Source organism: Myxocyprinus asiaticus, chromosome 48 (assembly GCF_019703515.2).
Source record: "Myxocyprinus asiaticus isolate MX2 ecotype Aquarium Trade chromosome 48, UBuf_Myxa_2, whole genome shotgun sequence".
In the NCBI taxonomy this organism is placed as follows: domain Eukaryota; kingdom Metazoa; phylum Chordata; class Actinopteri; order Cypriniformes; family Catostomidae; genus Myxocyprinus; species Myxocyprinus asiaticus.
Window position 1 is genome coordinate 5900703 of NC_059391.1, and position 16410 is coordinate 5917112.

At 38.1% G+C, this 16410-nt stretch overlaps 1 protein-coding gene across 1 annotated transcript; it reads left to right on the forward strand.

Annotated features, from left to right (window-relative positions):
• Nucleotides 1-158: 158 nt before the first annotated feature.
• On the forward strand, nt 159-16374 carry tsg101a (tumor susceptibility 101a). The gene is made up of 10 exons (XM_051691732.1): nt 159-508; nt 1737-1824; nt 1913-1978; nt 2074-2237; nt 4977-5103; nt 12000-12057; nt 12265-12359; nt 13927-14129; nt 14244-14483; nt 14934-16374. Exons 1-10 carry the CDS (start codon nt 467-469, stop codon nt 15021-15023), a joined length of 1173 nt encoding a protein of 390 aa, XP_051547692.1. The 5' UTR covers nt 159-466; the 3' UTR covers nt 15024-16374.
• Nucleotides 16375-16410: the final 36 nt, after the last annotated feature.

The window sequence follows — 16410 nt, forward strand, 5'->3', positions numbered from 1 at the left end:
TATATGTGCACAATATGAATTGTACAATGAATGTGCTAATTATTATTATTATTGCTGATGATGATAATAATAATAATAATAATAATAATAATAATAGGTATTTCAAAACAAAATAAACAACTTTTATTTTGAAAAACCTAACACACTCCTACCGGAAGTGAAACTCTCTCACTGTAGTGACGCTCACAGCATTCATCTTGTTTATCTTCCTCGTAATGAATTCCAGTTGACTTTACGAACATATTCTTAATTTTCGTTCAATCGCTATAATTCATTTTATATTATTGAGTTATTAAGGGCTCTAGAGCGTGTTTGTGTCTCACAGTAGTTGTTAATAAGAGTGTTTTGGCCGGGCAGCAGGCCTGAGCACAAACACACACAAATATATTTCAGATTGCACACATTTCTTCTTCTCTTTTTTTCCCCTCAAGAGTTTAGTGTATTTATTTATATTGTGTAAACAATTATGGCTGTTGTCAACGAAGGAGCTCTTAAAAAGATGCTGAAGGTTTGTATCAAGTCTTTTGGTTGATATTCTCAGATTTGAATGGTTACTTTCATTTAATATGGAATAATATGGTGGACTTTTGACATTAATAATGTATCTATAATAATAATTTCATTTAGCTCAATTGGCATGTTTGAAATTTTATTTATCTGAATCTATAATATATTGGGCTGTAATAGTGGATTTAGGATCTTTTTATGATCATGTTAACACCTTATGAATTGTATTTTAATATTGCATTATTAAAACAAGTAGTTAGAAATGTCGTGTTTATACAAGTATGTATGTGTGTGTGTGTGTGTGTGTGTGTGTGTGTGTGTGTGTGTGTGTGTGTAAACACCGATCAGCCACAACATTAAAACCACCTGCCTAATATTGTGTAGGTCCCCCTCGTGCCGCCAAAACTGCGCCAACCCACATCTCTGAATAGCATTCTGAGATTATATTATTCTCCCCACAATTGTACAGAGTGGTTATCTGAGTTACCGTAGACTTTGTCATTTTGAGCCAGTCTGGCCATTCTCTGTTGATCTCTCTCATCAACAAGACATTTCCATCCACACAACTGCCGCTCACTGGATGTTTTTTGTTTTTAGCACCATTCGGAGTAAATTCTAGAGACTTTTGTGTGTGAAAATCATGGTGCCAGATGGGCTGGTTTGAATATTTCTGTAACTGCTGATCTCCGGGGATTTTCATACACAACATTCTCTAGAATTTACTCACAATGGTGCCAAAAACAAAAACATCCAGTGAGCGGCAGTTCTGTGGATGGAAATGTCTTGTTGATGAGAGAGGTCAACAGAGAATGGCCAGACTGGTTCTAACTGACAAAGTCTACGGTAACTCAGATAACCACTCTGTACAATTGTGGTGAGAAGAATAACATCTCAGAATGCTATTCTATATGAGATGCGGGTTGGAGCTGTTTTGGCGGCACGAGGGGGGACCTACACAATATTAGGCAGGTGGTTTTAATGTTGTGGCTGATCGGTGTAGATCTGATTACTGATCAGTTGAGTATTATATTGATATATTAACATATCAAGTTATTATATAGTGAGAGTTATGGTCATAACTTTAGGGCATTAGTAAATCATTTTGTGTTTTCTGTGTTCAGCCATTTTGTTGAAGTTGTTGCGATAGCGCTCTATAACTGGGACATTAATATACTTTCTCAATAGAATTTACCAGATTACTTCTATTGCCCTTTTTTCTTATCTTTCAGCAATACAAATACAGAGATCTCACTGTCCGGGAGATAACAAATGTCATCTCTCAGTACAAAGATCTTAAACCTGTGATGGATGCTTACGGTAAGATTATATCATCCTTCCTGTAGTGTGAGATGTTTGGAAACATTATATCTATTTGTGTTTTTCAGTGCTGTTTTTTCCCCCTCAGTGTTTAATGACGGCTCCTCCAGAGACTTAATGAGCCTTACAGGAACTGTACCTGTTAGTTATAGAGGTGAGTAAATTATGGCAGAATTTTCACTTTTGGGTGAACTGTCCCTTTATACAGTATTGTATTTTCACTGGTCCTTTTTCTGGTTCTTCCAACAGGGAATGTGTACAACATTCCCGTGTGCCTGTGGCTGTTGGACACGTATCCCTACAATCCTCCTATTTGTTTCGTGAAGCCCACCAGCGCGATGATGATAAAGACTGGCAAACACATTGATGCCAACGGCAAGATCTATCTGCCTTATCTGCATGAGTGGAAACATGTATGATTCAGTTACCTAAAATTGCTAAATTATAATGTTTTTGCACCATGTCTTTTATGTGGTGGTAAGCTAATAGTAATAGTTTTGTGCAAAATGACCCCCATAATTCTCAAAAATTGCACATTGAATTCACAAATGATCCTCTTTTTCACAGTTTGATGGAGTCATAGAACTGTAACTACAGTGCTGTGAAAAAGTATTTGCCCCATCCAGATTTCATCTACTTTTGTGTATATCTCATACTAAATTGTTAAAACAAAATCTAACATAAAACAAAGACAATCTGAGTAAACACAAAATACAGTTTTTAAACGATAATTTTATTTATTGAAGCAAAAATGTTATCCAGTACAAACTGGGCCTGTGTGAAAAAGTATTTGCCCCCAAATAAATCTATTTCATAAATCCCCAAATCTATGAAACTGCATTCATAATGGTGTTCAGCTGGACTAGACACACCCAGGCCTGATTACTGCCAGCCCTGTTCAATCAAATCAACACCTAAATAGAACTTTTTCAGCAGCATGAAGTTGGCTAAAAAGGTCTCACCCAGCAGCACACTATGCCAATGTCAAAAGAAATTCCAGAAATGATGAGGAAAAAGGTGATTGAAATACATAAGTCTGGGTAGGGTTACAAAGCTATTTCAAAGGCTCTGGGACTCCAAAGAACCACAGTGAGAGCCATTATCTCCAAATGGAGAAAACTTGGCACAGTAGTGAACCTTCCCAGAAGTGGCCGACCTTCCAAAATTTCTCCAAGAGCACAGTGACGATACATCCAGAAAGTCACAAAAAGCCAAGGACAACATCCAAGGAACTGCAAGCCTCTCGCATCAATAAAGGTCACTGTTCATGACTCCACTATCAGAAAGACATTGGCCAAAACTGGCATCCATGGAAGAGTGGCAATGTGAAAACAACTGCTAACCCAGAAGAACATTAAAGGGGACCTATTATGCAAAATTCACTTTTACATGGTGTTTGAACATAAATGTGAGTCGGCAGTGTGTGTACACAACCACCCTACAATGTTAAAAGTCCACCCACTCCTCTTTCTTATATTTCTATTAATCAAAAACAGTGTCTCAAAATGACTGGTTTTCATATCCGCTCTAAAGTGACGTCACTTTAGAGCAAGCCACGCCCACGACTGGTGACGGACTCCACCCTGTTATCATAGATCCTCCCCTGAGTGATCTACACACAGTCTGCCATTTTCTGCGCTGGAGCAGCTACAGTGAGAAGAATAATGTCTCAACTTCGTAAGCGTCATAAGTGTTCTGTTGTTGGCTGTAAAAGTGAACATAAGAGTCTTCATATACTCCTGGAATCAGAGCCACTGAAGACGCAGTGGACAGTTTATTTTTGTTGAAGAAAATGTGCCCCAAAACATACCAAAATTCATGTATGTTTGTGCAAATCATTTTACACCGGACTGCTTTGTGAATGAGGGTGAATATAAAGCAGCATTTTCCAAAAATTTGACTCTCAAGCATGGATCAGTACCGACTTTTCATGTTCCAACTTTATATCCTGAAGATGTAAGTATCGCACTTTATATTTTGTGAATGTTTGCAAATCGCCTTTCCGAATGTGTTTGTTAGCTGATTCCACGGCTAGTGCAGCTAAAGTTACCATTGTCTCCGATTGTATTAACAGAGACCAGAGCTATGTCATTATAGCTTGTTTGCACATGACGTAAATGCAGATGGAGGGCAGGAAGTGATTTTCTACATAAGAAGCACTATCACAAACTCAAAATGCCTATGTTTTGTGTCGTTTACGTTTGCTCATACATATATGGCTGAACTCCGGTATGTACGGTGTCAGTCATATTGGTTCTGATTTGTTGTTGCTATAGTATCCAAAGCATGAGCTGTAAAGGCACAGCCCTCTTCCGGAAAGGGGGCGGGGAGCAGCAGCTCATTTGCATTTAAAGAGACACACACGAAAACAGCGTGTTTTTGATTCCACCCAAAAAGAGGCATTTACAACATGGTATAATAAATTATCCGTGGGGTATTTTGAGCTGAAACTTCACAGACACATTCTGGGGACACCTGAGACTTATATTACACCTTGTAAAAAGGGGCATAATTGGTCTCCTTTAAGGCTCATCTGAATTTTGCCAAAACACCTTGATGATCTTCAAAGCTTTTGGGAGAATGTTCTGTGGACTGATGAGTCGATTTTCGTGATTGAGATGTTGTGGCAGGACCTTAAACGGGCAGTTCATGCTCAGACCCTCCAGTGTGGTTGAACTAAAGCAGTTCTGCAAAGAAGAGTGGGCCAAAATTCCACCACAGTATTGTGAAAGACTGATCTCCAGTTATCGTAAGCATTTGGTTGCAGATATTGCTGCTAAAGGTGGCACAACCAGCTATTACATTTAAGGGGGAAGTTTGTTTTTCACATAGGTGATATAGGTGTTGGACAGCTTTTTGCTCCAATAAAAAAAATATATATTTGAAAACTGTATTTTGTGTTTACTCAGTTTGCCTTTGTTTTATCTCTTGTTTGAAGATCTAAAACAATTTACTATTAAAAATACACAAAAAAATAGAAGAAATCAGGAAACGGTCAAACACTTTTTCACAGTACTGTACATTTTAAATTATAATATAAGAAAACAGAAAATTTGCACTGATAATTCAGAATAGGATCTGATTGTTAAAGAAAACCTGAAATATGTAAAACTTTCTAATGATCTTGTATTTTGTTTTCTCCTTACCATCAGCCTCAGTCAGATCTGTATGGGCTCATCCAGGTGATGATTGTTGTGTTTGGTGAGGAGCCCCCCGTGTTCTCCAGACCCACTACACAACCTCCATACCAGGCCTTCCAGGCAGCCGGACCACCCAACCGTAAACAGATTTCATTCTCCTAAACTCCTATGTGATAAGTACTTTTGATGTATAACAGGCATAATTTTTTTGTGCTGACTTGCTTAATCTCACAAAAACTTTCAAGAAATGTTCGATCATACAGTATCTCACCCAAAAATTAAAAAGGGGAAAAACATAAGACATTTTTCATGAAGAAAATGAAACCAGTTCTCAGTAGCCTACTGTAATGTGGAAAAATAATGATTGTACTCTTTTTGTTATACTGAATTCATTAATAAAAAAAAAAAACGATGATTTTTTATTGCTGTACTACATCAGTGAACATTTGTGAGGAATATAGCCTTGGTATATATATACCGATCAGCCACAACATTAAAACTACCTGCCTAATATTGTGTAGGTCCCTCTTGTGCCTCCAAAACAGCGCCAACCCACGTCTCAGAATAGCATTCTGAGATGTTATTCTTCTCACCACAATTGTACAGAGCGGTTATCTGAGTTAGCGAAGACTGTCAGTTCGAACCAGTCTGGCCATTCTCTGTTGACCTCTCTCATCAACAAGGCATTTCCATCCACAGAACTGCTGCTTACTGGATGTTTTTTGTTTTTGGCACCATTCTAGAGTAAATTCTAGAGCGTGAAAATCCCAGGAGATCAGCTGTTACAGAAATACTCAAACCAGCCCGTCTGGCACCAACAATCATGCCACGGTCCAAATCACTGAAATCACATTTTTCTGATGGTTGATGTGAACATTAACTGAAACACCTGACCCGTATCTACATGATTTTATGCACTGCACTGCTGCCACATGGTTGGCTGATTAGATAATCACATGGATGATTGTTGGTGCCAGACTGGCTGGTTTGAGTATTTCTGTAACTGCTGATCTCCTGAGAGAACTTCTTAAACTACTTCAAAGAGTTCTCATCAAAAAATCCTCCATGTGCAGCAATGACAGCTTTGCAGATCCTTGGCATTCTAGCTGTCAGTTTGTCCAGATACTCAGGTGGCATTTCACCCCACGCTTCCTGTAGCACTTTCCATAGATGTGGCTGTCTTGTCGGGCACTTCTCATGCACCTTACAGTCTAGCTGATCCCACAAAAGCTCAATGGAGTTAAGATCCATAACACTCTTTTCCAATTATCTGTTGTCCAATGTCTGTGTTTCTTTGCCCACTCTAACCTTTTCTTTTTGTTTTTCTGTTTCAAAGTGGCTTTTTCTTTGCAATTCTTCCCATAAGGCCTGCACCCCTGAGTCTTCTCTTTACTGTTGTACATGAAACTGGTGTTGAGCGGGTAGAATTCAATGAAGCTGTCAGCTGAGGACATGTGAGGCGTCTATTTCTCAAACTGGAGACTCTGATGTACTTATTCTCTTGTTTAGTTGTACATCTGGCCTTCCACATCTCTTTCTGTCCTTGTTAGAGCCAGTTGTCCTTTGTCTTTGAAGACTGTAGTGTACACCTTTGTATGAAATCTTCAGTTTTTTGGCAATTTCAAGCAATTTTTCATTCCTCAAAACAATGATTGACTTACAAGTTTCTAGAGAAAGCTGTTTCTTTTTTGCCATTTTTGACCTAATATTGACCTTAAGACATGCCAGTCTATTGCATACTGTGGCAACTCAAAAACAAACACAAAGACAATGTTAAGCTTCATTTAATGAACCAAATAGCTTTCAGCAGTGTTTGATATAATGGCAAGTGCTTTTCTAGTACCAAATTAGCAATTTAGCATGATTACTCAAGGATAAGGTGTTGGAGTGATGGCTGCTGGAAATGGGGCCTGTCTAGATTTGATCAAAAATGACTTTTTTCAAATAGTGATGGTGCTGTTTTTTTACATCAGTAATGACCAGACTATAATTTGTGATCAGTTGAATGCCACTTTGGTGAATTGAAGTACCAATTTCCTTCTGAAACATCAAAATCTGTACATTATTCCAAACTCTTGGCCACCAGTGTGTGTGTGTGTGTGTGTGTGTGTGTGTATGTGTATGTGTGTGTGTATATATATATATATATATATATATATATATATATATATATATATACGTACATACATACTGTATATGCAGTTGAAGTCAGAAGTTTACATACACCTTAGCCAAATACATTTAAACTCAGTCTTTCACATTTCCTGACATTTAATCATAGAAAACATTCCCTGTCTTAGGTTAGTTAGGATCACTATTTTAAGAATGTGAAATGTCAGAATAATAGTAGAGAGAATGATTTATTTCATATACCCAGTGGGTCAGAAGTTTACATACACTTTGTTAGTATTTGGTAGCATTGCCTTTAAATCGTTTAACTTGGGTCAAACATTTTGGGTAGCCTTCTACAAGCTTCTCACAATAAGTTGCTGGAATTTTGGCCCATTCCTCCAGACAGAACTGGTGTAACTAAGTCAAGTTTGAAGGCCTCCTTGCTCGCACATGCTTTTTCAGTTCTGCCCACAAATTTTCTATCAGACTGAGGTCAGGGCTTTGTGATGACCACTCCAATACCTTGACTTGTTTACCTTGTTGTCCTTAAGCCATTTTGCCACAAATTTGGAGGTATTCTTGGGGTCATTGTCCATTTGGAAGACCCATTTGCGACCGAGCTTTAACATCCTGGCTGATTTCTTGAGATTTTGCTTCAATATATCCACATAATTTTCCTTCCTCATGATGCCATCTATTTTGTGAAGTGCACCAGTCCCTCCTGCAGCAAAGCACCCCCACAGCATGATGCTGCCACCCCCATGCTTCACGGTTGGGATGGTATTCTTCGGTTTGCAACCTCACCCTTTTTCCTCCAAACATAACAATGGTCATTATGGCCAAACAGTTAAATTTTTTTTCATCAGACCAGAGGACATTTTTCCAAAAAGTAAGATCTTTGTCCCCATGTGCACTTGCAAACTGTAGTCTGGCTTTTTTATGGTGGTTTTGGAGCATTGGCTTCTTCCATGCTGAGCAGCCTTTCAGGTTATGTCGATATAGGACTCTAGCTATACTGTGGATATAGATACTTGTCTACCTGTTTCCTCCAGTATCTTCACAAGGTCCTTTGCTGTTGTTCTGGGATTGATTTGCACTTTTCGCACCAAACTACGTTCATCTCTAGGAGACAGAATGCATCTCCTTCCTGAGCAGTATGATGGCTGCGTGGTCCCATGGTGTTTATATTTGCATACTATTGTTTGTACAGATGAACGTGGTACCTTCAGGCATTTGGAAATTGCTCCTAAGGATGAACCAGACTTATGGAGGTCCAAAAATGTTTTTTCTGAGATCTTGGCTGATTTCTTTTAATTTTAATGAAACAATCTATCTGTAAACAGTTGTTGAAAAATTACTCTTGTCATGCACAAAGTAGATGTCCTAAATGACTTGCCAAAACTATAGTTTGCTAATATTAAATCTGTGGAGTGGTTAAAAAATGAGTTTTAATGACTTCAACCTAAGTGTATGAAAACGTCTGACTTCAATTGTATATACACCGATCAACCACAACATTAAAACCACCTGCCTAATATTGTGTAGGTCCCCCTCATGCTGCCAAACAGCGCCAACCCACATCTCAGAATAGCATTCTGAGATGATATTCTTCTCACCACAATTGTACAGAGCAGTTATCTGAGTTACCGTAGGCTTTGTCAGTTCGAACCAGTCTGGCCATTCTCTGTTGAGCTCTTTCATCAACAAGGCATTTCTATCCAAAGAACTGATGCTCACTGGATATTTTTTGTTTTTGGCACCATTCTGAGTAAATTCTAGAGACTGTTGTGTGTGAAAATCCCAGGAGATCAGCAGTTACAGAAATACTCAAACCAGCCCGTCTGTGATCTCAGTGATTTAGACAGTGGCATGATTGTTGGTGCCAGACGGGCTGGTTTGAGTATTTCTGTAACTGTTGATCTCCTGGGATTTTCATGCACAACAGTCTCTATAGTGTATAGAGAATGGTGCGAAAAGCAAAAAACATCCACGAGCGGCAGTTCTGTGGGAATCACTGAGATCACATTTTTTCCCCATTCTGATGGTTGATGTGAATATTAACTGAAGCTCCTGACCCATATCTGCATGATTTTATACATTACACTGCTGCCACACGATTGGCTGATTAGATAATCGCATGAATATGTAGATGTACAGGTGTACCTAATAAAGTGGCCGGTGAGAGAGTATGTATGTATGTATGTATATATACAATTGTGCTCAAAAGTTTGCATACCCTGGCAGAAATTGTGAAATTTTGGCTTTGATTTTGAAAATAGGACTGATCATGCAAAAAAACTATCTTTTATTTAAGGATAGTGATCATATGAAGCCATTTATTATCACATAGTTGTTTGGCTCCTTTTTAAATCATAATGATAACAGAAATCACCCAAATGGCCCTGATCAAAAGTTTACATACCTTGAATGTTTGACCTTGTTACAGACACACAAGGTGACACACACACAGGTTTAAATGGCAATTAAAGGTTAATTTCCCACACCTGTGACTTTTTAAATTGCAATTAGTGTCTGTGTATAAATAGTCAATGAGTTTGTTAGCTCTCATGTGGATGCACTGAGCAGGCTAGATACTGAGCCATGGGGAGCAGAAAAGAACTCTCAAAAGACCTGCGTAACAAGGTAATAGAACTTTATAAAGATGGAAAAGGATATAAAAATATATCCAAAGCCTTGAAAATGCCAGTCAGTACTGTTCAATCACTTATTAAGAAGTGGAAAATTTGGGGATCTCTTGATACCAAGCGAAGGTCAGGTAGACCAAGAAAGATTTCAGCCACAACTGCTAGAAGAATTGTTCAGGGTACAAAGAAAAACCCACAGGTAACCTCAGGAGAAATATAGGCTGCTCTGGAAAAAGACGTTGTTATTGTTTCAAGGAGCACAATATGACGATACTTGAACAAAAATTAGATGCATGGTCGAGTTGCCAGAAAGAAGCCAATGCCACAAAAAAGCCTGGTTATAATATGCCCGACAACACCTTGACATGCCTCACAGCTTCCGGCACACTGTGATTTGGAGTGACGAGACCAAAATAGAGCTTTATGGTCACAACTATAAGCGCTATGTTTGGAGAGGGGTCAACAAGTATTGTGCTCCTTGAACACATCTGCTATGAGGAAGAGATGGTGGTTTCTCACCATTCTACAACCCCAATTCCGAAAAAGTTGGGACACTATGAAAAATGCTAATAAAAACAAAAAGGAGTTATTTGTAAATTATATTCACCCTTTGCTATATTGAAAGCACTACACATTATATTATATTTTTCCTTGTGAATTTCCTTGTTTTTTGAAAATGTTCAGTAATTTCAAATCAGATGATTGCAACACAGTCCAAAAAAGTTGAGACGGGGGCAATTTAAGACTAATAACAATTTGACGAGTTGAAATAACATGGAGATGTAAAACAGGTGTGCCAGTCGTGTCATAGTATATAAGGAGCCTCCAAAAACAGCATAGTCCTTCAAGAGCAAGGATCATTTGAAACTTGTCAATTTGCCAACAGATACTTCAGCAAATGATCCAGCACTTTGAGATCAATGTTCCCGAAAGACAAATTGGAAGGATTTTTGGGCATTTTGCCCTCTACAGTGTACAATATAGTTGAAAGATTAAAGGAATCTGGTCAAATCTTGGTGTGTAAATGGCAAGACGAAAACCATTTCTGAATGTGCGTAATCTCTGAACCCTTAGATGTCACTGTCTTAAACATCATTCATTTGTAATGGATATCATGAACATGGGCTTGGGATAACTTTAGTAAACCTTTGTTAGTCAACACAGTTCGCCGCTGCATCCACAAATGCAAGTTAAGACTTTACTATGCAAAGCAGAAGCCATACATCAACACTGTCCAAAAGCACTGCCGACTTCTCTGGGCTTGGTCTCATCTTAGATGGAAAGTAGAACAGTGGAACTGTGTTTTTTGGTCTGAAGAATCCACATTTCAAAACGTTTTTGAAAAACAAAGCCGTCGTGTTATATGGGCCAAAAAGGAAAAGGACCATCCAAACTGTTATTAGCGTCCAGTCCAAAAGCCAGTGTCTGTATGGGACAGGGGTGTGTCAGTGCCCATGGCATGAGTAACTCGCATATCTGTGAGGGCACCATTAATGCAGACAGATATGTACAAATTTTGGAGCAACATATACTGCCATCCAGCACCGTCTTTTCCAGGGACGTCCCTGCATTTTCCAGCAGGACAACTTCAAACCACATATGGCTGTGTAAGCAGAGTGTGTGGGGGCTAGATTGGCCTGTCTGCAGTCTTGACCATCTCCAACTGAGAATGTGTGGTGCATTATGAAGCACCCATATGGCAATGAAAACCCTGTACAATTGTACAGCTGAAGACTTACATAATGGATGAATGGGGGAAAATTCCACTTTCTAAACTTAACAAACTTATATCTTCAGTGCCCAAATGCTTAATAAGTGTTATTAGAAGAAATGGTGATGTTTCACAGTGGTAAACACTTGACTGTCCCAACTTTTTTGGAGCGTGTTGCAATCATCTGATTTGAAATTACTGTACATAAAAAATAAATAAATAATGAAATTCACAAGGTAAAACATCATATAATGTTTAGTTGCAGTGCTTTCAATATAGCAAAGGGTGAATATAATTTACAAATAACTCTGTTTTTATTATCATTTTTCATACAGTCCCAACTTTTTCGGAATTGGGGTTGTACATTAATGCAGTTTCATATACTTTGGGCACTGAAAATATACATATGTATGTGACCTAATTCATGGCTCAGATTACTCCTATATTAACAACTCTAAACAACTCAAAGTAAAACAACAGTTTTTAAAGTAGTGCCTGTTTTAAACAGCAGATGTCTCCAGCAGTGCGTATTAAAGTGTTTGTGTTGTGTCCTTCCCTTCCTTCCAGAGTCCTATATGCCTGGAATGCCTGCAGTATCTCCCTACGGGCCAAACCCAAACCCATGGTAATGATTCCTTCAGTCTGACCAAGGATCACATGCAAAATAATGACAGACACCCCAAACAATTTTTCATGAATCTGCGGAAGTTATTATGTTTTCACTTTTCTGGCTTTTGTAATACTAATGTTATGAAAACACATTATTTGAAAGGTTGTGTTGTGATTAGTAAGTGTGATTCATTGGTTATGTAATGATTTATGTCCGCTCCAGTGGTTATCCAGGTTATCCTTATCCAGGAGGGAATGCTTATCCTGCCACAGGTGGTTCAGCACACTACACTTCTCAGACCCCTGTCACGACTGTGGGTGAGTTACTCAGTTTTGTTGACCAACAATTATAACACATGAACCACTGTAATCCATTAATAAGCACTCAAGTAAATGTATAAATGTTCAGTTTCTAAATTTTTTTTGCTACAAATGTAATCTAAATTACCAACATTCAACATGAATCCAAGGTAATCTGAATTGGCAGTATTCAGTCTGACTCTGAAGTTGATCTGAATTGGCGTCATTCAATCTTAATCAGAGTTGATCTGAATCTGAATGAATCTGAATTGGCAACGCAGGAAGTGCAGTTGAAGACTTGCACTTTAAGCATCTTGACACGGCCATGTTACTGCCAGCTTCACAACCACTGTGATGGCACCCACTTTAACCATTCACCCTGTGCATCTATCTTGATCCTGACCTCTGGTCTTCTGCCTGGCTTCATGCCTAGTTTACAGTGACCTCTCTGGAGCACTCTGAAAGGTTGGGTGTGTAACTAGACTCTGAGCTGATAAAGGTCAAAGGGCTGGGTTGATCCAGTTTGTCAGAGCCTGGAGTGGTTAAATTTAGAGCGGCAGGAGTAAGAAGAGGATATCAATCCACATGGAATTTTCAATGTTAGGCTGGTTTGAACCATGACATTCAGTTTACAGTGCTGAGCCTCCAATCACACAGTCCTTCTGTATGCCTGGATGACCTATGAACATGTTAAAGCATGTCTCCTCACAGACAGCATTCTGAGGGTTACACTTTATGTAATGTGGGACAAAAATATTTATCTTTTCACAGTGGAAAAGAGTTTGTGAACTTGAAATATGTTGCATTTGCATACAATTTATTAGTGGTCCGCAACTGCATAATTTTGTAATAAAATAATATTGTATACTGAACACTACACTGTGTAATCAATCATTATGGTAGGCCACATGGCATTTGCTGGTTTCATGTCTCTCATATCACTCTTTGGTTTCTAAGAAAATAATTATGTTGGCTTGATAAATTTTTGTCAGGCTAGTTTAAATTTAAATCAATATTTTATCTGCACTTATTTATTTGGTAAGTAGCAATGTAAAAAGCGGGATAAGATACAGTCAGCCAGTCATTATTGCAAAAAGTTCAGTGTGATACAAGATCCCTCCTTTTTTGAGGGTTTGACCAGCTGACAATACATTATCGCTTATATACTGTGTGTGTGTGTGTGTGTGTGTATATATATATATATAGCGGCCTATTAATCAGCCTGACCAACATATTGGTATATATTTTGACGGTTTTATCAATGCAAAATTATACATATTAATACTCTTTCCTACATGATTTTCACTCGTAAAATCTTGAGTTAAACCATTAATATCAGTCCATTTGATACACTAAGAAGGTACCAGCATTAGAACATTTATTTCAGCATGAGAACACTAGTTGTAATGTTACGAACCATACTGTGTTGAAAACACCAAATCCCTGATCGACCTTTTCAAATGGACACCGTTGTTGTCACTTGGTTCAGAAAACTAATAACTAACACAGTAATAAAATGGGCATTCAAACCGAATTCGCACCAAAACAACGTCAATCAAAGTTTCTCTCTTATATGACCCTCCAGGACCTAGTCGTGATGGTACCATCGGTGAGGACACCATCCGAGCATCACTGATCTCAGCTGTGAGCGATAAACTGCGCTGGAGAATGAAAGAAGAGATGGACAGAGCACAGGCCGAGCTGGACGCTCTGAAGAGGACAGAGGAAGACCTGAAGAAAGGACACCAGAAGCTAGAGGACATGGTGTCTCGCCTGGACCAGGAAGTGGTTAGAACATTAGCACTTACTCCATAAATACAAAGGGTTTTCTTCCAGAGTCTTACTTTGAGATCACATTGTTTTTGGCAGAAGAATACAATTTTGACGTGTTTTTTTCCTCAGGCTGAGGTGGACAGAAACATTGAGCTCTTGAAGAAGAAGGACGAGGAACTGAGTGAAGCTCTAGAGAAGATGGAGAACCAGTCGGAAAACAATGACATTGATGATGTGATCATCCCCACAGCTCCACTCTACAAACAGATCCTGAACTTGTACGCAGAGGAGAACGCCATCGAAGACACCATCTTTTACCTGGGAGAAGCCCTGCGTAGAGGTGTCATCGACCTGGAGGTCTTTCTCAAGGTTTGTTCATCCTTTACTATCACTTCTCTGTTATCCATGACACACTCGTACTTTATCTGTTCTTAATTTTGCTATATTATCTATTAAACATCACTTAATGCATGTTCACATCATGTCTGACTCTGAATGCCACACCGAATATGTGGCATTCGCAAATTTGACTGTTGATGTAGTCTCGCTTCGAAATTACGGCTGATTGGTCCGTTAAGGAACATTGAGCAAAATCGTTTGCGTTCAGTTTTAGCAATGGCTTGTATTTTTTTTTTTTCTATGATGTAAATGACCGTTGAATTCCATTTAGTTACACAAACTTTTTCATTGGAGTTTTGGTACAAAAAAAAAAAAATCATTCAAATCAGATTTGACGTGAGCACACGTTTAATGTTGTGTAGTTGACTTTTCTTGGTGTTATTGTTTGACAGACTTTTCCTCTTGTATTTTTTCACACAGCATGTGCGACTGCTGTCCCGAAAACAGTTCCAGCTGCGAGCGCTCATGCAGAAAGCACGGAAGACCGCTGGACTCAGTGACCTTTACTGACCCTGCTGCCACCAGTATCCCCCACCCCACACACACACACTTCAGCTCTGATCACATGACCCACACTCTCTCCAGTCTTCTCGCTTTCTGTGTTATTTCAGTGAGAGTTTACAGATTTTTAGTTCTGTGGGAATTTTAGATATCCACCTGATTTTATTTTATTGATTAAATAAAGCATTTGTGTAAATGCAGATCAGGTACGCTATTTGAAAATGACCTAAGCATTCGATTTAAAGAAGATGTCACCTCACGAAAACATGTCTGGGTTATATTTCACCCCACAATCAAAAGACCAAAAAATTATAAATTATATTTTGCGTAAAAACAATGAAGACTATTTTTAGGACCATTATGATAGTTTTTGCATTGTGACATGATTTTCATGACAATTTGGCACGTGTCAAGACATTTTACATTTGCTGTTGTTTTTTGTTGTTGTTGTTTAGTTCCCATTAATATTAATGGCGATTCTAGTAAATAAAAAATACAGTATATGTTTTACTGTATAAATCAGCATAAATTAAAAATACTTTAAATACTACCACATGTATAAATCTTTTAAGTAACAATTTTTTCACATTACGATCATGAGAAAGAGACGTGTTGCAATGCAAAACATCTTAATGGTTCTAGAAACAACCTTCATTTTGTAAATAAAAAATATGACCTGGATCTGTTCTTGACAGGTTTTGTGTACAGTATAGATCATGTTCTTGCTTTCATTTGAGCTTATGTTAAACTGGCATGTGTTTCGGTCTATTGGCTATTGATACTACGACTGCTATGATAACTTTATCACATGAATTGTGACCTCTCAAAATTTGTCTTTAGAGAGAGAGAATACAAGAAAATTGCCCTCTTACATGTGGATAGTGACTTCGATTTTCATTCAGACGCTGTTACAAGGTGAAATTGACGAGGATGACGACGTGGTTCCGTATTTCAGTTTTATTACATTTATTTTGCTGACTTATGTTTAATATTGACCTATTCTCAGCAAAGTTTGGCAATATTTACAGTTCCAGATTTATTAAGTAAATGCAAATCATTTAGCTGTATACAAAGAATAGTTTGTGACTAATAATTTGTATTTTTAAGACAGAAAAGCTACAAAACGTACTGTTATTTCGATTTTTGGCAAATGCATTTCAAAATTAACCACATTCTTTAGTTTTGTGGGTATCTTATTTGTTGCATTTCAGTCAGTTTTAGTGCACTTTTGGGATGTGAATTTCATTTTTAAGACCTGAGTTGCTCTTTCAAGGGAGATGTTGCCTAATCTGCTAATATTTGTTCTTATTTAAGTCTGTTGGTTATTATGTCTCCGAGATCAATAAAAGAATATGATCTTTAATCGTGATTGTTGATTTATGAACGGTCAACCCTT